This window comes from Arachis hypogaea, chromosome 7 (genome assembly GCF_003086295.3).
Source record: "Arachis hypogaea cultivar Tifrunner chromosome 7, arahy.Tifrunner.gnm2.J5K5, whole genome shotgun sequence".
Classification (NCBI taxonomy): domain Eukaryota; kingdom Viridiplantae; phylum Streptophyta; class Magnoliopsida; order Fabales; family Fabaceae; genus Arachis; species Arachis hypogaea.
Genome location: NC_092042.1, coordinates 22,961,751 through 22,984,083, shown reverse-complemented (window position 1 = coordinate 22,984,083; position 22,333 = coordinate 22,961,751). Strand labels below are relative to the sequence as shown.

At 30.8% G+C, this 22,333-nt stretch overlaps 1 protein-coding gene across 1 annotated transcript; it reads left to right on the top strand.

The window, feature by feature from the left end:
• The first annotated feature begins 21,052 nt into the window (after nt 1–21,052).
• On the top strand, nt 21,053–22,333 carry LOC112701290 (serine/threonine-protein phosphatase 7 long form homolog). Its single transcript, XM_025752068.1, has 3 exons — nt 21,053–21,552; nt 21,600–21,717; nt 21,809–22,333. The coding sequence occupies exons 1-3, from the start codon at nt 21,053–21,055 to the stop codon at nt 22,331–22,333; spliced, it is 1,143 nt and encodes a 380-aa protein (XP_025607853.1).

Genomic DNA, 22,333 nt, shown 5'->3' with positions numbered 1-22,333 from the left:
GTATTTAAAATTTGTTATAAAATTATTCATTCCAAAAAATTTTTTTGGACTCACTAAGAATTAAATTTTTTATCTTTGGAACATAAAATCCTAATATTATGTTATAAAATCACTCATCCTAAAAATTTAAGTTGATAGGAAGAGACAACATGAATAAAAGGAAAACTAAAAAACTTATTTATTGAGTATTACCCCAAATAGGTCCCCAAAGATTTGGCGGTCCGACAGATTTGTCCCCAAAAAAATTAACTAGGTACTAGGTCCCTAAGATTACTAGATATATGTCATATAAGTCCCCAAGTCAGGTTGAACTAGTTAACACGATACTCTCTCTCCTACGTGGAGGTTGTAGGTGTGACGTATCAGGTAAAGCAACACGTGTCACGCTCAGGACAGATTAGTCCCTGAACATGTGGCTAAAACGACGTCGTTTTGGGACAACACCAAACGACGCCGTTTTGAGAGGACAGATTCGTCCCCAACTTTGTTCTCTGGTTCTCGAAATTTCGACTTTCTAAAGTCAAATAGGTCCCCAAAAATTTTGTTATAAGTCAAAAAAGTCCCTGAATTTATAGTATATATCAAATTGGTCCCTTCGAATTAAGCAATTAGAACCATAATTAGAATCAAATCATGATGAAATTATCCAAAGTATGTCAAAATATGTAGGCTCAAGCGCATGAAATGACAGATCTCAAGTATAATTACAGTTAAACAATTAAAATTCGTCAGTAGATAACTTGTATAAAAAAAATGTATCCTCTCCCTTTCTCTTTGTAAAATTACAAGTATCCCAAACCCTCACCTAGATTTTACGACCTAACCCTTCATATTCTTCACCTTCATTAACGTTTATCCAAGTTCGTAATGGTGCTTTGACAGTGTGAACAAGGACTGCTTGGTGGTGGTGTGGCGTGTATATCGCCATTGTTCGAGATAAGTTAAGTTAGTTTTTGCCGTATTAAATTGGCATTAAAGAGTGAAGTATGATGAACGTGCATGTGATGTATGTTTAGAGTAGATCAAAGACAGTTTGTTGTAGGTGTAGCTTAAGTGAGAGATGTGAAGTGGTTACAGATAGATATTTGATAATAACAAAAATAATTTATGTATTTGAATTTTTTATTCTATTATGACGTTGTATTGTGTTGGTTGTTTGGTTAACTTGTGACAGAGTTTTATTTTTTGGTATTTAGATGAGTAAAGACATGGTACCTGTATTTTACTGTAGTGAAAGTTTTGTTAGAGACAACAAAGGGGTACTTGTGTACATTAATGGAGAAATAAAAAAAATTTCTCCCAATGGACATTGACTTGATCTGTTTTTTTGATCTATAGAAATTTTACTTGGACTTGGGTTACCATGACCACAAGACTTTCACTTGACTGTAATTATACTTGAGATCTGCCATTTCATGTGCTTGAGACTGCATATTTTGACATACTTTGGATAATTTCATCATGATTTGATTCTAATTATGGTTCTAGTTGCTTAATTCGAGGAGACCAATTTGATATATATACTATAAATTCAGGGACCTTTTTGACTTATAACAAAATTTTTGGGGACCTATTTGACTTTAGAAAGTCGAAGTTTCGAGAACTAGGGAACAAAGGTGGGGACGAATCTGTCCCCTCAAAACGGCGTCGTTTGGCATTGTCCCAAAACGACGTCGTTTTAGCCACGTGTTCAGGGACTAATCTGTCTTGAGCGTGACACGTGTTGCTTTACCTGACATGTCACACCTACAAGCTCCACGTAGAAGAAAGAGTGTCATGTAAACCGGTTCAACTTGTCTTGGGGACCTATATGGCATATATCTAGTAATCTTAGGGACTTGGGACCTAGTTAATTTTTCTAGGGGACAAATCTGTTAGACCGCCAAATCTTTGGGGACCTATTTGGGGTATTACTCTTATTTATTTTACTTAGGACATTGAACAATTTCACTTAAGTTGTGTTTGGAAGAGAGAATGAAACTGAAAGACTGAGATTGCGAGATAGAAATTAAAAGACAAGAGACTAAATTATTGTATTTAGTGTATGTTAAATCTAAAAATGATTTTACAATTATTTGTGATGATAAATATTTAATTAATTATATTGATTGATTGATTAATAGCTTGATTTAATATGTTATAAAATTTCAGCTTTAAAATTGATATAAATACTTATTTTTAGTGTCAAATTAAAAGACATTGTTGTTGCAAAAAATAGAAAAAGGAAACATAACAATATAATGATTATGGACAGCAAGTAAGCTTATTGTAGTAATTGAAACAGATTTGGAAAGAATCACCCATTAAAACTAAAAGTAAGATTTGAAGTAATTATGAAGGAGGTGTGTTACTGTTAAAAGAAAGGATAGTATCATCCTTAAGGAAAGATTTACAGCTGTATAAAAAAAAGAAAGGATCTTATCTTCAATGCAGATTAATCTGCTGCAACGGTTAACATTAATTTGGTTTTTAGATATAAGAAGAAGAATCATATTGGAGAACACTTAAAAAGAATAATTCAAAAAGAAAATTTTGCACAATTGAGCGTCGTTCTTTTTTACCTTTGTCTGTTTTTTATATTCATTTTGAGTCTTCCTAGTACTAACAAAAGACATATGATATTCTGAAAGAATATTTGGAAAAAAGCTATGGGTGACAAGTCTTAAATTAAGAAAAAAATACTACATAATTTTAATTTGTTCGAGTCTTGATTCGTTCTGCTTTGGAGAGTTTGTTTTGTTAGGAAATCAGTTTGTGAAATACAGTGGATACTTTGTTTGTCTTGGCGGTTAACCGGTTTAGTTTGATCGTTTTTGTCTTTATCTTGAAATTGTGATTATAATTTTAAGATTGATATAGTGAAATTCTACCACAATTGTGGTGGATACTGGACGTAAATTTCATTGTACTTCGAGGTTGAATAAGATATTTGTTAGTGTTGTTCTCTCTTCATCTTTTGCAATTACAGAAAATTAAAACTAAAAAATCCCTTACTTACTCTATTTTATGCTTTTAATTTTAAAAGAATGTCTTGATTCAAATCCTCTTTTTTAAGGTCGATAAAATTTAGTGTAAAATATTTTGGATTGAACTATATCTTATTATTATATTTAGTTCAAAATAAATATAAAAATTGATGAGTAAATTTAAAATTTAAAAAAGTTAAATAAATATATTTTAAAAAAATATTATTAAAATTTTAATTTTTATCTAAAAATTTTTAATTTTTTATACTTTTTTTTAAATATTAAAAAAATTAAAATTTTATATCTTAAAAGTTTTTGGTGACTTATATCTTAAAATTTTAATCTTTAACTACTAAATATAATATTAAATTTTAATCTCTCTATCGTCCCAATTTATAAAAATAAGGTGCGTTCTTCGGTGCCTACAACTTTTTGCCGAAATGTTGCCGAAAATACGTGGCAAAGGGTAATAGGAAATCATAAACGATGTTAAAATGTTGTTTAAAGATAAGGTGTTACCCTAAATCGTTAACTTGGCTCTGATACCAAATTTTTACTAATTTTGACAACTAATTTTGACAATATTTTAATAATATTGAAATTAAAATTTTTGTTTTGCTCGTATTAATAAATTTTTGAAATATCTTTCTTGGGTTGGGTTTGCATTATTAAATTCTTCTATTTCTTCTAGCAATTTTTCTATTTCTCTTGTTATACAATCTATACAATTTTTACAGAATTGTTCTACTTCTTCTCTATTTCTTGTGTAAATGTTACTATTCTGTAATCTTACTTCATAATATCTTTTTTGATTTTTCTGAAAATTTAAATCATTTTTTAAATCTTGTAGTGTTTGATTTGCTATACCAGGCATTTTATATGCTTTTTAGATTATAGGATTTTATAAAGGTGATAAAAGTACTTGTAATTCTTGTTCGGATTCAATTTGTACTTGTTCTAGAGGTTCATCCTGTAGAGGTTGCATTACTTGAATATTTTGAACATGTATTCTTGATTCAAAAGCTTGTAATGCAATCATATTTTGTATATGAAGATAATGTAATCTACGAGCACGATAAATCTGTTTATTCTTAATATTTTCTTTTAAATTTTTGACCGATTTTTTAGTTTTAAAACGTTGTATTAATCTCCTTGTTTTAATTATCTTTTTATTTACCCTTTTGATCTCTGCTTCTAAATCTGAAGATTCAGTTGCCAAATTTCTTATTTTTATGGCTATAGCCATCATCCTTGTTTTCATTTTTCTTTTAATTGTTTTTAAAGAAATAAGACTTTTTTGAAAGACTTTCATATTACAATTTCTGCATCTTCTGCCATAGCTTCATTGTTATTTTCTAAAGATTCTATTATTCTTTCTAAATCTTCGACTTCTTTTTTCAGATTATTATAAGATAATACTAAAACTTCAAAAGCTCTTTGATTTATTTCAGAAAACCTTAAATATTTCAAATGATTTTCTCTTTCAAAGAGTTCTTGTTTCTTATTTTGATAAGACACATATATTTCTTCTTTATTTATTGTCATAGCTTGTTATTTAAGGTTTCATTTAGTGTTTCAATCTTCTTTGTCAATTCTCTTATTTCAGAATCTTTTTCATCATCTTTTAAATGGGATAAACTTAAAGGACTATTGATTTTGGATTCTCTTATTCGAAAACTAGAGGAACACGATTTTCTTGATGTTTCCCTTAATAATAAAGCTGGTTTTTCAATAGGTTTGCGCCTTGGTGTTTCAGTTTTAACAACCTTCTCGAATAAATCATCAATATAAATTCCTTCTTTGTTTTTAAATTCTATACTATGATGACTATTAGTTAATGCATAGTTTATTGCATATGTAATTGAAAAAGGTTCGTCGTTTTGTTCCATTAGACTTTGTCTATGAAACTTATAAGCTAAGCTTATGGATCTATCAAAATTCTTTGTTGATAAGGGGATAGCATATCCAATATGGGTATTAAATTTAACATTTACATTTGCCAAATTTCCATGAATAATTCCAATTATTTGATCTGTGGGATCAATAATTCTTTTATCACAGATTGCTAAACTTATTGGTGAATTAATTCCTTTCATATATGTTGATTTTACTAAAACTTGGATAGTGCTAATATGAATCCATCCGATCTTAGATCTTTTTTGTTGATCTTTAATTTTCTTTATTTGTTCGTTTATTTGTTCTTCATCTATTAGGGCTATTTCAAGTTCTCCATTAGCAGATTCTATTTTTACAGGTGCTTCAAACTGCATTTTTCCATATATTATGTTCTTTCTATTAAAAATTTCTTTTAGAAAGCTTTGTTTAAAATTCTCATTTGCTTTGAGATCTAGTTCTGATTTTAAAATAGCTTGCTTTTCATTATCAAGTAAAGCAGTTATTTTATAATAATCAGATTCTTCAGTTATTTCCAAATCTTCTAAGTAATTCATAATATAAAAAGATTGAGATGAAGATGTACCTTTCTGGAGATGAACTTTTATTTAATGTTATTTTACAATAGGTATTTTTCTCCAGAGGGGAGATTTTACAAGTTAACTCCAGAGGGGAGTTTCTTATAATTATTTTTCTAATGGATCAGACTCCAGAATCGCCTCAGCTACTTCCTCTTCGCCCTCCTGGCCTGTGAGTACTCTAAGCTTCCTGCTTTCTGATTTCTGATGATCTTTCAAATGACTTAGCACTCTATTTATAATGGTTGGGTCTGATGGACAAATCCCATCCTTACCCTTCTTGTGACGTCATTGCATGCGTCACTGAGCACTGAATTCGCACCAACTACATTATTGGTGCCTTTGTGACGTAAGCTCTTACATCATTCAACAATAATGTTGATGGATGACTCAGATGTCTCATCCACTTCTTTTTCCACGTGGGTGGGGTCTTCAGCATTGTTGCTTTCTTCAGACATTTCTGAGGTGCACAGCTGGCACCTATGGTCTTCTTTGTCTTTTAGTAAATGGCATAGATTCCTCCTTATCCCGTCAGGAAGCTTTTCTAGTAACCCAGAAAAGTTGTAAAATGCTGATTCAAAATCCACTAGGAGTCTCATTTCTCTTGATTCAATTTGGTTTCTTTTACTAGAAACAATTAGAGTGTTTCTGCTTTTGTAGTTTATTCTTGTTCTGGATTCTTTGTTTATTTTTTGGGCTCTCTCGAAGACTCTTGCCAATGTGCTGGCCAATCTTCCTTCGTCGCTATAAATTGATAGATCTTGAATTTGTTCTATTGGTTGAAAGTCTCCTGGGAAGACTGACATGAAAACTACTTGAAATGCTGGGATCAAACATTCTCCTTCTTCATTGAAGATTGGCTGACTACTTGTAAATTTTAGGGATATATCCCTTGGTTCTCTTGCATCAATCATATTTTTAAATTTTTTCACTGCATCTATAAAACCTGCAGGAAATTCTTTAATGATATTTAAATTGTCAAAAATTAGGATCGTATCAATTAATCCGTATTGGAAAAACTGATATGTATCAGAGGGTGAAGCCTCTGGGAAGATTACCAGCTTTGTTAGCTGTTCTTTGTTAATGGGATAATATCCCAATATTGCTCTTTTGTCTAGAGTCCAGTTTAGAACCAGATTTAAGGTTTCTCTACAGTTTGATCTGCAGACCCTTTTCTTGTCATTTATTTCGGCTCTTGTGGGAATATTTTTCAGCATTCCTGTTCGGACTTGGACTGGAGTTTTTTGGGCTTGAGCTGGAGCTTTATCAGCTCTTTTTAGAACTTGTTCTGGGTGGAGCACTTCATATTCTCTGAGGGATTCTTTTGCTTCTTCTATTGTCAAAAATCCTCCTTTGTGAATAGTTTTGGGCTGGTGGGTGAATGGGGCTGCTTTAGCCCAATCGTCGTAGACTCCTTTCATTGGGCCATTATAGATGACATAATATTTTTTGTCCTGAGTTGATTTTTTAACTATTTCTGCCAGAGTTTTATTTTCAGGGATTTTTTCAGAAAAAATTAGTTTTGGTTTTGGGTTTGTGGCTGGTCCACCACGCTTAGCTGGCTGAACTCTGATGGTGTTGTCAGCATTGGTATTGGAGTGGGTAATGTTGCTTGTTGGGTTACTTTCATGGCTTCCATGGCCTTCTTGATGGATTGAATTTGAGCTCTTAGCTGCTGGCAGTGATTGCACCTTTCAAGCTCTTGTTCAAGCTTCTGGATTTCTTGATTCATTGTGTTGACAATGAACTCCATTCTCTTGTCAATGTATCTGCAATAATATTTTTATTTCCTTTAATATATTCAATCTTGATTGGATATTGTAATAAAAATATTTGCCATCTTACCAGACGACCATGATTATAATCAGCTTGTAAATTATATCTAATAAAACCTGTTAAATAACTTGAGTCTGTTCGTAATGTAAATTCCTTGGGAAGTAGATCAATCCTCCATTTCTTAATAGTTTTTATTGCTGCTAGAGTTTCTTTTTCATGGGTAGTATACCTCTGTTCTGCTGGTGTAAACGTCCCAGAGATATATCTGCATAGTAATTCCTTTGAGGAATGTTTGGAATCTAGTGATTCTTTTTCTTTGTTCAAGCTTTTTTCAGCTTTTTTAGCTTTTAGACAGCCTGACCAGGTCTTGTCTGAAGCATCTGTTTCTACTATTAAATAATCATCTTCTTCTGGAATATAAAGTTCTGGAAGATTTTTACAAAGTTCTTTAATTTTTTGAACTTGCAAGCTATCCTTTTCTTCCCATTTCCAAGTCTTTTTTATACTTATTTTTGAAAATAAGTTTTTAGTATAGTCTGTTATATTCTTTAAAAATCCTTGATCAGAAATATAATTTATGCATCCTAAAAATCTTTGTAATTGTTTTCTATCTTCCATTTTATCAGGAAATAAATCTACTTTTTCTAATACATTTGGTTGAAGTTTTAACTTCCCTTCAGTAGATAGAATTAATCCGAGAAATTCTATTTCTTGTTTTGCTAGTTTAGCTTTCTTTTTACTAAGGACTAAACCTTTTTCTTTACATCTTTCTAAGACAATTAGTAATTTTTGAAGATGATCTTCTTTATCTTGTTTTGTAAAGATTAATATATCATCAATGTAAACTAGAACAAACTCATTTAAATCTTTTAAATTTTCTTCCATAAATCTCTGATAAATACCTGGAGCTTGTTTTAGTCCAAATGGTAGGACATTCCATTCGTAGAGTAATACTCCTGTTGACTCTTTTGTTGGACAAGTAAAAGCAGTTAATTTCTTTGTTTCTTCGTCTAAACGAAGTTGCCAATATCCTGATTTTGCATCGAGCGATGAAAACCAAGTTGCTCCTTTGATCTTTTCTAGGATGGAGTCCTTTCTTGGGAGCTTATGAGCATCTCCTATGGTTGCTTCATTCATTTTTTTATAATTAATAACCATTCTTCGTTTTCCTCTTTTAATTTCGTTATTGTTTTCAACATAGAAAGCTGGGGCCGCATGAGGGCTTTTACTTAGTCTTATAATTCCTTTTTCCAAAAGATCTTTACATTCTATTGAAAATTCTTCCTTATCTCTTGCTGAATAAGGGATTCTATTTTGAACATTTACTTCTTTTGAAGGATCTTTCAATTTAATACTTACTAATTCTTTATTTGTATTTTTAATATCCAGAGGATTCTCGGCACAAACTTCATTTAAAAGTTGCTCTATTTTAATTTCAAGATTATTTTTAGGAATGTTTATTTGAAAAAATAAGTTTAAATAACATTCTTCTAATATAGAAAATATTTTAAATTTTAAAATTTCGTTTATAGTAGTAGTTGGAATTTTTATTAATTTTGCCTTTTGATTTAGAGAGGAATCATATGGGGCTTTTAGAACTATATATGTTAATTCTTGGATAAAAGGGTGATATAGCTTTAGGAAATTATTCCCTATAATTAAATCTATTCCAGATTCTAATTTATATATAGATGGGACAATGAATCTGTAATTTTGAATGAATATTTCAACCATTTCTGCTTTTAAATTAATTTTGTGTATAGATTTATCAGCTATTCTAATTCTTAGTGGATTTTCTAACTTTTTCCAGTTAAGCTTTATATTTGAACTTGCAAAACATTTTGTTGCCCCTGTGTCTATGAAGGCATTAATAAATTTTTCTGTAATTTTTACAGTAATAAATGTAGCGCTATTACTCAGTTCCTGAGTTTGTTTCTGAGTCTGTTTCTGAGACATATTCAAAAATATATTTTAGTTCATCATCAGATTCTTCTAAAGGTTCCATAAAACAAGTTTTTGCAACTTCTAGTTGTTTAGTTAGGTCTTTTTTATCTTTCTTTTTTGGACATTCATTTGCATAATGTCCTTCTTCTTGACAATACCAACATTTACAATTTTCTTTTTTATTTGGGCAATAGTTCTTTTGTTTTTTATTGATACTTCTTTCCCTAAAATATCTCTTTTTTCTCCAATTTGGATAATATCTTCTTTTTCTAAAATGATATTTTCTTTTTCTTTGGATATTTTTATAAGGATGGTATTTCCGAAAATTTTTATTAGAACCATATTTTTGAGAAATTTCTTCATTATCTTGACAACAAATTCTAATTATATTATTAAATCTTTTTTGAGTAGCTTCTTGCATACAGCGTTCTTTTATTTCTTCTCTTATTGCTGATGTTGCTCCACCGAAATTATTTTCAATTGTTTTATTATTTATTTCTCTTATAAATCTTCCCATAATAATTTCATTAACAGGATATGGAAGTTTTGTGATATACATGCTAAGATAATGATTTTTATCTTCTTCTTTTAATTTATAATAATATATTCTATATTCACAAATATAGGATTCTATATAGCATAGATCGAATATTTGAATATTGGCCAAATGATTTTTTGCTTCTAAATACTCTTTTTCAGAAATTTCTTTTCCATGATTTATTACATTTTTTCCAAAAAATTCTTTGTATAGAACTCTCATTATGTGTGCTATTCTATCATAAGCTGTTGTTTTTGCAGCTAATTCTTCTATTATTTTATTATCTATTGATAACATATAATTTCTTATAGTTCCTTTAGTGTGGAATCCTATGAAATTCCAGATATCCATTTCAGATAATTCATTTAATTTTGGGTTTGTATAAGCTTCTAATAGAAAAGAGTTCATCCAATTTTCAAAAATTTCTTTTTCATTCTTTTTGCAATCTAGATCAAGCATTTTTTCTCCTTCTAGTTCTTGAATTTTAGGAACGTATTTAGATGGTATTTTAGTATATTTCAAATTTTTGCTTATAAATCCTTTTTTGAAAGCATAATTTTCAAAGCCTGTTTCCCATTTAAATTGGGTTTGATTATTATTTCCAGATGTTCCAGCTTCATCTTTTACTTGTACTGGATGTACTGGTTCTTCATCACTTGAATAGTCTAAAACATATTCTTCTCTTTCAGAAATTTCTGGTTCTTCTTTAATCTGAAAACCTTGCTCCATAGAATTGTCTTCTTGAGCCATTTTTAATTGTTTAAAAAGCATTGTAACTTCTTCTAATTTTTCATCAATATTCATAGTTTCAGAGGTGGTCTAACCTTTAGATTTGTTGTATCGATTATATTTTGGACTTCTTCTTTCTTAGGAATTTCTTTTTGGAAATGTTTATCAAGTATCTGTTCAATTTTATTTATTATATTAGGCTCTTCTTTTTCTTTGTTTTTCTGAAATTTTATAGAAACTAATAATTCTTCAAGCATATCTGTTATAGAGTTTAATTGTGGATTAAAAGTATGATGAAGATGGGGATAATTATCTCCATGATAACATTTTTTAGAAACTCCGTGTGAAATATAAGTTTTTTTCAGGTTTTTGAATTCCTTCAATAAAACTTAAAGTAAAATTAAGATTTTGAGAAAAATCATTTTGTATTGATTTTAAAAATTCAGTGTCATTGTAATTGACATTAATCAAAATCATTAGTTTTTGATCTATTAATTTTGATAATTTAATTATTTCTTCTCTTAAATATTCTAATTTACTTTTTTCCATTGGGTGACGCTTTTTATTTGAAGAGTTACCACTTTTAATAACTGTTGGGACCCATTTTTCGGCAACTTCGGCAGCAAACTAATAGGCATGGGAGAATTCGCCTAAAAATAAACGCTACCTTATTTAGACCTTTGAAATGAATTTGGTCCATGATTGCCAGCTCAATGTTTTTATCAGAAAAACGAAAATTGACAACTCTATGGGCAATGAAAAGTTGATATTTCGTTCATTGGCTTACAATAATTTAATTAAAGTTATTCTTAGGTCTGTTGTGAAGTAACCGGAAACTTAACATATGTATGTGAACATGTACAAGGTTGGACAGAGGGAGGTCCAAAATTAATAATTAGATAAGGTTTTGTATCATTTTAAGATTGTGAACCTAATTAAAATTTTTAAACACAATAAACTCTGATATATAAATGGATATACAATGTTATATATAAAATTTTTAAAAAATAATATTTATATATCAAATATTTTGATATCAATATAAAAATAAAGTTATTACTAATTAATTATGTATTTAAGATATTTTTAATTAATAAAACAAAAAAATAACGTATTTAGTTATTAAAAAAATACTAATCTCAAAACAGTATTTATTATAAATAAGGTGAATTTTATGGTATAAAAAGAAGTTTCTTTCTATACCTATATATTTTTGTTGTCAATATTATTGTGAAACAAGTATCCAGAAAAAGAGTATAATTGAAGACATTTTCTGTAATTTGAAGTTTTTATACAGATTATGTTGAGCCCCACAACACATGATAACTAGGTATTTTAACTAATTAAATTTGTTCATTATGACTAATTTATAAAAATGATAATGGGCTGGTTGAAATGTTTTGGTAATGGCCCAATAGTTCATCTACAAATTAAATTCTATTGTCATACATTATGACTAAAATAACCATTTCTTTTTTTTTTTCAAAGATAATAGGTTATTTTCATTAATTATTAAAAAATGAAATATAAAGATGTCCAAAAGCAGGACAGCATAATAAAAGGTGGGGATTTCCCAAAAACACTACACTGAAGGTATTCATCCAACGGTGCGTGGTCGAAAAACGAAGAAAAATCTTAAAGAAGAAATAATGATAAATCAAATTGAATGCACCTAAGAGCTTGTCTCATGGAGATGACGACTTAAATTGGGAGTTCTTTGGATTTCACGGAGCAACTTGACAGAGCTTGCTAGAATGGCAGACGGCATAGAAGTAGAACCTTCAAAAATCAACTGGTTGCAAGCTTTCCAGCAGTTCCAGCAAATGATGGCAAGCAATTGAGGATTACAGTCAGCATTCTTCAACGGGTTAAGTATCTCTGTTGATGCTATCCACCATGTCCAAAAGTCGTTAGAACTCTGAGGGGGAAGACAGTCACGAAGATAACTCTGAGACCATACGTCTTTAATTCTAGAGCAATCGATCAAACAATGAGTGACTGTTTCCGTTGCTTCATGACAGCAAGGGCATATTGGTGATATAGATGGGATGCGGTGATGAATCTGAGCAAGCACCGGAAGTCAGCCATGGAGAGCTTTCCAGATAAATAGCTTAATTTTGTGAGGCAAGTTCAACTTCCATAGATCAATCCACGGCTTTTTCTGTTGCATATAATTAGGGCAAAGCTCCAGAGGCGGATGGTAAAATAAATAGCCAATTCTGTAACCTGAAACTGTATCATATTGCTTGGATTTGTTCAAATCCCATTGCAATTTGTCCATACTCTGCTGAATTTTAACTGACAAAATCCTGTTTGCAACGTCTTGGAGAAGTAGTTCTTGAATGAGATTCTGATTCCAATTTCTATCTTCAGTAATTAGATCTTTAACTCTTGGAAACAACTCAGAAATAACCTGTCTATTTGGCATGTCAGAAATCATTAAAGGATACGGAGGAGGCAGCCAAGGATCCTCAAAGGTTCGGATATCCTCACTAGTACCCACAGCCCAATTAAGACCTTTTTCAACAATCTTTCGGCCTTCCAGTATGCTCCTCCATCCCCAAGAAGGTAAGACTCCAATTTATGCCGTTATAGCATTACCAATGCTAAAGTATTTACCTCTTAAGATTTTGGATAATAAGGAAGTAGGTTGTGTTACAAGTCGCCAAAACTATTTGCCTAAAAGCGCCAGATTTTGGATTCTGAGATCTTTAAATCCAAGGCCTCCTTCTTTTCGTGAGCGAGTCATAGTGTCCCAGCTAATCCAAGCCATCCTCCTTTCAGAACCTTTTTGTCCCCACCAGAACTGAGAAAGTAGAGAGTGAATTTACGAAATTAAACCATCAGGCAACTTGAAGCAAGACAATGTATAAATAGGAATAGCTTCTCCCACTGCCTTAAGCAATACGTGTCTACCACCTGACGAAAGAAGATTGCGCTTCCACCCTTGGATTCTTTTCCGAACCTTTTCTTTGATCATACTAAAAGAAGCCTTTTTCGATTTAGAGACTGTAGAAGGAAAACCAAGGTATTTATCCTGAGCCCCAATATGATTAATATTCATAGAGTTAGCCAGTAGTGTACGAGTAGTGGACGGAGTGTTGTGGCTAAAGAATACAGCAGATTTATTAAGATTTACCCTCTGGCCACTGATGCTTTCATAAGAATTCAATAAATGCAGGATATTTGAACATGCTTCAGGATTAGCCTTACAGAATAAAATGGAATCATCAGCAAACTGGAGGTGGTTGACCTTGGGACATCGCCTATGTATCTGAAGACCCTGAATTAGTCTGTTTTGTTCTGCCTTGTGTAGCAAGAAGGAGAGACCTTCTGCACAAAAAAGAAAAATATAGGGGGATAGAGGATCTCCTTGTCGAATACCTCTATTTGGTTTGAAGAAACCATAAGATTGTCCTTCCACAATAACAGAATAAGAAACAGTTGTCACTAATTCTCGAATCCACATGATCCATCGAGAGTCAAAACCAAACTTCTCCAATATAAACCAAAGAAATTGCCATTCCACCCTATCATATGCCTTACTTATATCTAATTTTAGCGCCATTTCATTTTCAAGACCCCTTTTTTTGTTCTTCAAGTAATGCATACACTCGTGAGCAATTAGGATATTATCAGAGATTAATCTGCCTTTAATAAAAGCACTTTGCGTAGGGCTAATTAGTCTATTCATCATACTCTGAAGCCTATGTACAAATACTTTGGAGATAATCTTGTAAAAAACTGAAGATAGGCTTATTGGTCTTACCTGAGTCATATCTTTAGCATCAGAAATCTTGGGAATAAGACAGATCTGAGTGTGGTTAAAACCCTTCAAGATTCTGCCCCCAGAAAAGAAGCTCTTAACTGCTCGAAACACATCACCACTAAGTATGTTCCAGAAGCTTTGAAAAAATTTTGCTGTCATACCATCATCTCCTGGGGCACTTTGAGGATGAATGCTAAATGTTGCGCGTTTCACTTCCTCCATAGTCACTGGTCTTTGAAGCCTACGGTTCATGTGAGCTGTAAGCTTAGGTTCAAAATCAGTAAACAGAGGTTCAGGGTTCTCATGATAAGTGGAGGAAAAGATGTCCTTGAAATAAGATTCAGCCACAGAAGCAATACCAGCATTTGAAGTAGCCACTTCACCATCATTGCCAGTTAGTTGCCAAATTCTATTCCTTCGGGTTCGATTTCTAAATTTCTGATGGAAGAAAGCTGTATTCTGATAACCAGATTTGAGCCATTTGACTCTAGACTTATCTTTCCAATAAGATTCCTCATTTTGCAATGCTTTTTCAAGTTTGTCCTCTATTTCTGAAATGATGTCGCCTCCATGAATTCCTGCTAAACGAAGTTCCTCTAATTCCGACTGTAGTAAATCAATCTCCACCTTCGAATTAGATCTGTGTTCTTGCTGCCATTTGACAATCTTATGCCGACAACGCTTTATTTTTTGAGCTAGGATATACATGGCTAAACCATCAATCTGTTCATGCCAAACCTCTCTAACAATCTGCCGTATTTCATCATTGGAACACCATCTTTCTTGGAATTTGAATCGGCGTTTAGATTTTTCAGTTCTCGGATTAGAGTCTAGGAGAAGAGGGGCATGATCCGAGCCTGATTCTGACAGTCTAAGAACCGTTGCATTGGGATAGAGTTGTTGCCAATCAACTCCTACCAGGAATCGGTCCAGTCTTTCCTATATCAACTCATCACCCCTCCGTCTATTTGACCAAGTGAATGGTCTTCCGACCATACCAATATCAATTAGGGAATTATCATCAATAAAACTATTAAAGGTTTCAATATAAGAAGGAGATTTAGCACCCCCACCTTCTTTCTCCAATTGATTAGAAATGGCATTAAAATCCCCCATTAACACAATCTTACCATCGAACTGTTGGGTGACTGAAGTTAATTCAGCAAATTGAGCCATTCTATGTTGATCATTTGAACTGAGATAAACACCTAGAACACCATAGGGATCATTAGAACCAGCTGTCAGAACTGATGCCGCAATGAAAAATCTACCATGCTGTAAAATCTGAACAGTACAACCATCCCTCCATGCCATTGCCAAACCCTGATAATCCATCTGGATCTACAATAAACCATTCCTTGAAACCACAAGATCTTAGTTTTCCTTCAACTTGTCGAGATTGATTTTTTGTTTCACAGATAAAACCAACCTCGGGGGAGTAGGATTTGCAAATCCCTTTAAGATTGTGGATTGTCAGGGGTCTCCCTAAACCCCGACAATTCCACGAGAGCAGTTTCATATTTCTTTGGGTGCCACTTGAAGGCTGGCACCCTCCACCGTCATAGATATTATATGAGGGTTTTGAGTCTCTGATTTGTTGCTCATGGTGTAGAGAAAATCAGAATTGGTATTCAATGATTCCAAAGAGACATAAGATATATGGAATGAGTGAATTAGAAAATGGAATGAATTAAAAGAGCAATGAATTGGGAGAGAAAACGAAAATTAGGGAGCAAAGTGGAAAAGAAATTAAGAAAAAAATAAAAAATAGAAGAAGATGGAAAAGAGTTTGACGAAGAAAAGACAAAGAAAGGTGTAACCATGGAGCTGGCGCAGTGAAACCCTAGCAGAGGGTCGGGCGCTAGATACGTACTCCCACTAATTCAATTGCATGACTAAAATAACCATTTTACATTTTATATTTTCAATAATAATAATAATAATAATAATAATAATAATAATAATAATAATAATAATAATAATAATAATGTGCGTAAAAAAATTATCCGATAAATCTAAATAAAAAATCACAAACCCTAATTTCTTAATCATAAATTCTAAACCATCCACTCCGAACTCTAATCAATCTAATTTTAAACCTTAAACCCTAAAACATCAAGAACCAAATCCTAAACTAAATAACATTAAATTCTAAATTCTAAATTATTTTATTCATGAATTTAAAATAAATAAAATAAAATAAAATTTAAAAGGCTTATATTTCAATTTTAATATATTAATTTTTATTCAAATATTAGGAATATGAAGTAAATAATAATTTATAAGAACTTTTTATAAAATTTATATTTTAAAACATCAGTTTTTATTAAAATACTTATTATTTTATAATTTTACGAATGAATTAAAATTTAAAAATAAAAAAATTGTAACTAAAGTGGCAAGAAAAATGAGCTAAATAATTATATAAATAAATAATATCATAATGTATCTAATAATAAATATCGATAATAGTCTAATTGATCTTTATTAATTGGCTAATATATAAAAGTGGTAATATTCATTTTAATAAATATCTTATCATCTTTTTTTTATGCACATTATTATTATTATTATAGTTAAAGGATGATTTGAAATATGAAATGTGAAAATATTATTATTTTAGTTATGATGTACAATATGTAGGGTTTAATTTGTAAATGAGCTACTGGGCCATTACAAAATATTTCAATAAGTCCAGTATTATCTTTATAAATTAGTCATAATGAACAAAATTAATTAGTCAAAATATCTCATCATCACCTGTGTTGTAAGCCTTAACATAATTTGCATAGAAATTTTAAATGATAGAAAATGTTTTCAATGATATTCTCTTTCTTATAATGGTATTGACAACAAACACATACAAGTATAGAAAAAATCTTCTTTTTACACCATAAAACTCACCAACAAATAATATAGAAATAACAAAATTGAAAATATTTTTTTGTAAAGATATACTTATAGCACATACGATTTATCGTAAAAAAATCACTAACATATATAATTTATTTGGATTGACTTTTGAAAAAAAATATTTATTTTTTATTTTTTTAAAAAGATTTTTTTAATAAATAAAAATTATTTTATATTTAAATAATTTTTTAAAATATTAAAAACATCTTTTATTTTTGCTTTCTTTAAAAATAAAGTATTCTTAGCTTTTAGAAAAAATAAATAATTTTTAATAAAAATATTTTTTTAAACGACATATCTAAATAAATTTTAATTTAAATAAAAGTATTTTATTTTTTAATTCAAAAAAACCAATCTAAATTAACACATAATGAGTTAGAGTGTTACAAATACTTCTTTTTCTTTTTTAACTAACAATTTTACGTTCAAATATGGAATATAGAAAAAATTGCGTTAGGAAAACCATATCTGCTATGGACTATGGTATCTCATCAAATGCTCAAATAAAATTGTGTTCCATATTCAGCAAAAATTTACCTATAATTTAATTTCACCTAATAAAGTGCTAGTTTGAATTAAATAAATTATTTTTATTCAATTTAAAATCTATTTAAATACGTTTTTTAAAAAAAACATTTTTATTAAAATATAAATTATTCACTTTTTCTAAAAGCTAGTAATACTTTGTTTTTTAAAATAATAAAAATAAAAGACGTTTTTAATATTTAAATTTTTTTTAAATTTATTCAAATATAAAATAATTTTTTGTTTTTTAAAAAAAGATTTTTTTATAAAATAAAAAATAAATACTTTTTTAAAAGTCAATCCAAACCAATCCCAAAAATATAAAAATATCTGAAAATTCATAAAACTTTTATTGCAGGCAATTAAAATATTTTTCCATATTGATCATACTTCTTCAATAGTGATATATGAAAAGGGAAGTGTTTCTAAATCTGAATCGGAACTGCTTAGGCTTGAAGAACTTCATTTGTTGGGTTACAAGCTAACGCAGTTAATTGCTTATTTGCTTCACAAACTAAATTAAGCTGTGACCAAATTCATTCTAATATTCAAAGCCAGCGAAGCTTTCGCATGCTTGTTATGTGATGTGGATGATGTTTGACTGCCATGTTTAAATGTTTGTTGGGACTTGGGACATAGTGGGATTGGACGATTTCATTCAATATTGTCCAACTAGATAGTGGCCTTGTCATGAATCCAATTTCAATTTTGGTATATCTTTTTCTTTTTTAAATGTCTATAAATACGTGTCATGATTAATTTTGTACTTAATTTTTTATGTACTAATAGCATAGTTATTAATTTTATAGGTAAGTATTAGGTTTAATTATTCTGTTGGTCTTATAATTTTGTGATATTTTTAATTAAGTCTTTATATTTTTTTTCTTTTAATATAGTTTCTGCACTAATTTTTTTTCAATTAAATCCTTACATTTTTTTCTTTTTGGAAAAACAATTATTTGTACTCATGAACTTTACAAACGCTGACAAAAGTACCCATTAAAAAAGGAAATTAACGTTGTATCCATCAAAGATAGATTATGTACGACAAAAGTAGCCAAATCTTAAATTTATGTTGACTTTTTAATAAAATTCCAGAATTACCCCCACCATTATCTTCAACACCTCCTCTTTTCTTTTCCAAATCTCAAACACCTCCATTGCCTAAAAACCCTAATTTCAATACATAAAACCCCAAATTATCATTTTCTTAACCCTAATCTTAATACCCGTTTCAATAAATTTCAACCCTCTCTTTATTCAGCAATTTAACTTTCTTCTTCTTCTATGGCTTTAATGAACTTGTTGGGTTTCTCTCTCTCCCCTCAAGAACAACACACTACTACTACTCATCATCATCAAACTCGTTTTGGGCTATTCAATCCCACTGCACAAGATGATGTAACTGCTGCTGATGATAGAAACTGCTTCGATCTCACTTCTTCCACTCATGTCGTTACTACTCTCAACTTCCCTCCTTTTCCCATCTATCAAGAACCCTTCAACAATCATCATCACCTTTCTATGGTTTTTAATTTTATTATGGAAGGGGGATTGGAATACAACGGCATTATGGAGTGTGTGTGAGCATTACCAGATTGTGGTGTCAGCAAACAACAAATCAGACGGTCCGAAAAGCAATGAACAAATCGGACGGTCCGCATTGTATTGAGAGATCGGAGGGTCCAAATTCCTCCCCCTCCCTCCGGCCACGTGTCGACTCGACCTTGCTCCCTATAACGGTGGTCCCTAACCCCAGTAAAACCCCTGCATGTATACTCACCCTCCGAAATGAGCTTCAACCTTTCTCAGCAGCAACCATTTCTTCATCCCCTCCTTCATCTAAGTCTTCTTTTTCTCAAAATTAGTAAAAAAAATTATAATGTCAAGAAAACTAAAATCTAAAGATATTGATCGTCCTAAATTTCATATTACAAAATATCTCAGCCATCCTGATTATGTAAATTTTTTTATTATTTTTTTTAAATATTTAAAAAGTTTAATTAGTGTTATCAAAAATTTAATTATAAATGTTGTTGTTAAGAGCCAAAGTTAAGAACATCAGTGATATTATTATTTTTATTGTTATTATTTTCATTTTTATTATTATCATTATTTGAGTTATTAATGGGTGTTGTTGCTGTAACGCAGTAGCTCAACGTGAACTGAGAATGTTATTATTAGTGTTATTATTATGATGATTGTTAATACTATTGTTAATATTAATTCAGATTTATTTGGTGGTGTTAGAAATTTAGTTACATTATAATTGTTCTTGTTAGGTCCAATTAGAAAACATACATATATACAGTGACTTTATTATTATTATTATTATTATTATTATTATTATTATTATTATTATTATTATTATTATTAAAAATTTAATTACAGGTTGTTAGTCGTTTAAATTTAGAGTCAATGACATTATTATTATTATTATTATTATTATTATTATTATTATTATTATTATTATTATTATTATTATTATTATTAAATCATAATTAATATAATTATTATTATTAAAAATTTAATTACAAGTTATTAGTCGTTTAAATTTAGGGTCAGTGATAGTGTTATTATTATTATTATTATTATTATTATTATTATTATTATTATTATTATTATTATTATTATTATGAAAAATTTAATTATAGGTTGTTAGTCGTTTAAATTTAGGCTCAGTGACGGTATTATTATTATTATTATTATTATTATTATTATTATTATTATTATTATTATTATTAAAAATTTAATTATAGGTTGTTAGTCGTTTAAATTTAGGTCAGTAACGATATTATTATTGTTATTATTATTATTATTATTATTATTATTGATTGATTGAAATTTAAGGTCTTATAGTTAAATGATAGTTAGAAATTTAATCCAATGATAATATTTGAGTTAGACTAATATGATAGATTAGTGAAAAGAAAATGTTTATAATTTATTGTAATATTTTTGGATTAATGTTGCTGATTAAAATCAATAATTAAGACTAGGTAAAAAATAATAATACATTGTATTTGGAATTTAATAATAATTAATTGTTTACTGTTACGTTTTTAATTGAGCTAAGTATAATGTTGTATTTGGTAGTAATTATTTGTTGATAATATTGGTTGTTCTAGTTTTTGTTATTATATTTTAGTAGTAAATTATAAATTGTTCGTAGTTTGATTAATAATTTTTCTTTCTGTAGAGTTCACGGATGTTGAAGTGTAATTACCCTCTTTCTCTGAATCGATACGATGATAGGGTGGAGGAACATTTACAATTTACTGGCTTCTATCATGTATCTCAAATTGGAATAGTATAATGTCAAAAAGCACTCGTAAATGCTTTAGTAGAAAGGTGGCATCCGGACACACATACCTTTCACCTTCCGATTGGTGAATGTGCTGTGACACTCGAAGATGTGGCTATGATTCTTGGTCTTCCGACGGACGGTCTTCCAGTCACAGGGATGACTATCAGCAGTGTTGAGGCCTTAGAGGCAGAGTGTCTGCACCAATTTGGGGATGCACCGAGAAAGCCAGAATGTAGAGGAAGCGGTATAAAGCTTACGTGGCTACGGGATCTAAAAGAAAGATTACAGTTACAGTTGGATAATGAAGAAAGTAAACAGAGGTATGTGAAGTGTCACATTATGTTACTGCTTGGTACGATATTGTTAGGTGACAAGTCTGGAGTGTTTGTCCACTGGAAGTTTCTGCCTTTACTTCGTGAATTTGGTAGTATTGTACAGTTCAGTTGGGGTTCGGCTTGTCTGGCACATCTGTACAGGGCATTGTGCAAGGCATCTCGTTATGACTGTAAGGAGATTGACGGTTCGCTAACACTGCTGGTCGTTTGGGCATTTATGCGCCTACCATTTCTAGCGCCAGTTCCTAGGAAACCCCGTAGTTTTTCGCTTGCAAATAGGTAACATTATATTATATTTACTCCGTATCTTCATATTTAGAATGCAGTTCTGTTAATGAATTAAGCGATATTAGGTGGCGTAATTGGGAACGTGGAGACCGACGCTTTAGGTTTACAAAACTTGCTCACTTTAGGAAGGCTTTTGATGATCTGCAGGAAGGCCATGTATATTTGCATTAAAGAATTATTTGGAATTGGTGTTTGTAGTGTTATCGTTATTCCGATTGTAATTAGCAATGTCTTCTATTTTTCACAGTTTGTGTGGGTTGCTTATGCTGTGGATCACGTGGATCCGGACATAATTCCTGCAGACATCCACATGCACTCGGTTGTGTGGAGTGCGACGGTGCCTTTGGTATCTTTTGAATGTATTGAGTGGCATGCAACCGATCGGTTTAGGCGACAGTTTGGTTTCATGCAGGGAGTTCCTCATCAGGAACGGAATCTAGACAAGGCACACGGTGAAGTCTTGACTGGTCCTAAGAATCTTAATTGGGCAACAGCCACGAGTCATTCATTTTGGGTGATGCAATGGACGAACAGGTATAATCACATTTTGACTGAGCTTGATGGTCCACAGCATCCGTTAGATATTTACATGCACTGGTACCGTACAAAATATGGCCGTCATTTGAACTTGTCCGATCTTGTGGTTCAAGAGAATGTCGAGGGTGATCAGGGTATGGATGATGTGGTTCAAGAGAATGAAGAGGCTGAGGACGAGGAGCCACAAGAGCAGCAGCCTCCACCTCTACCTCCGCCTCCAGCTGCACAGGAATAA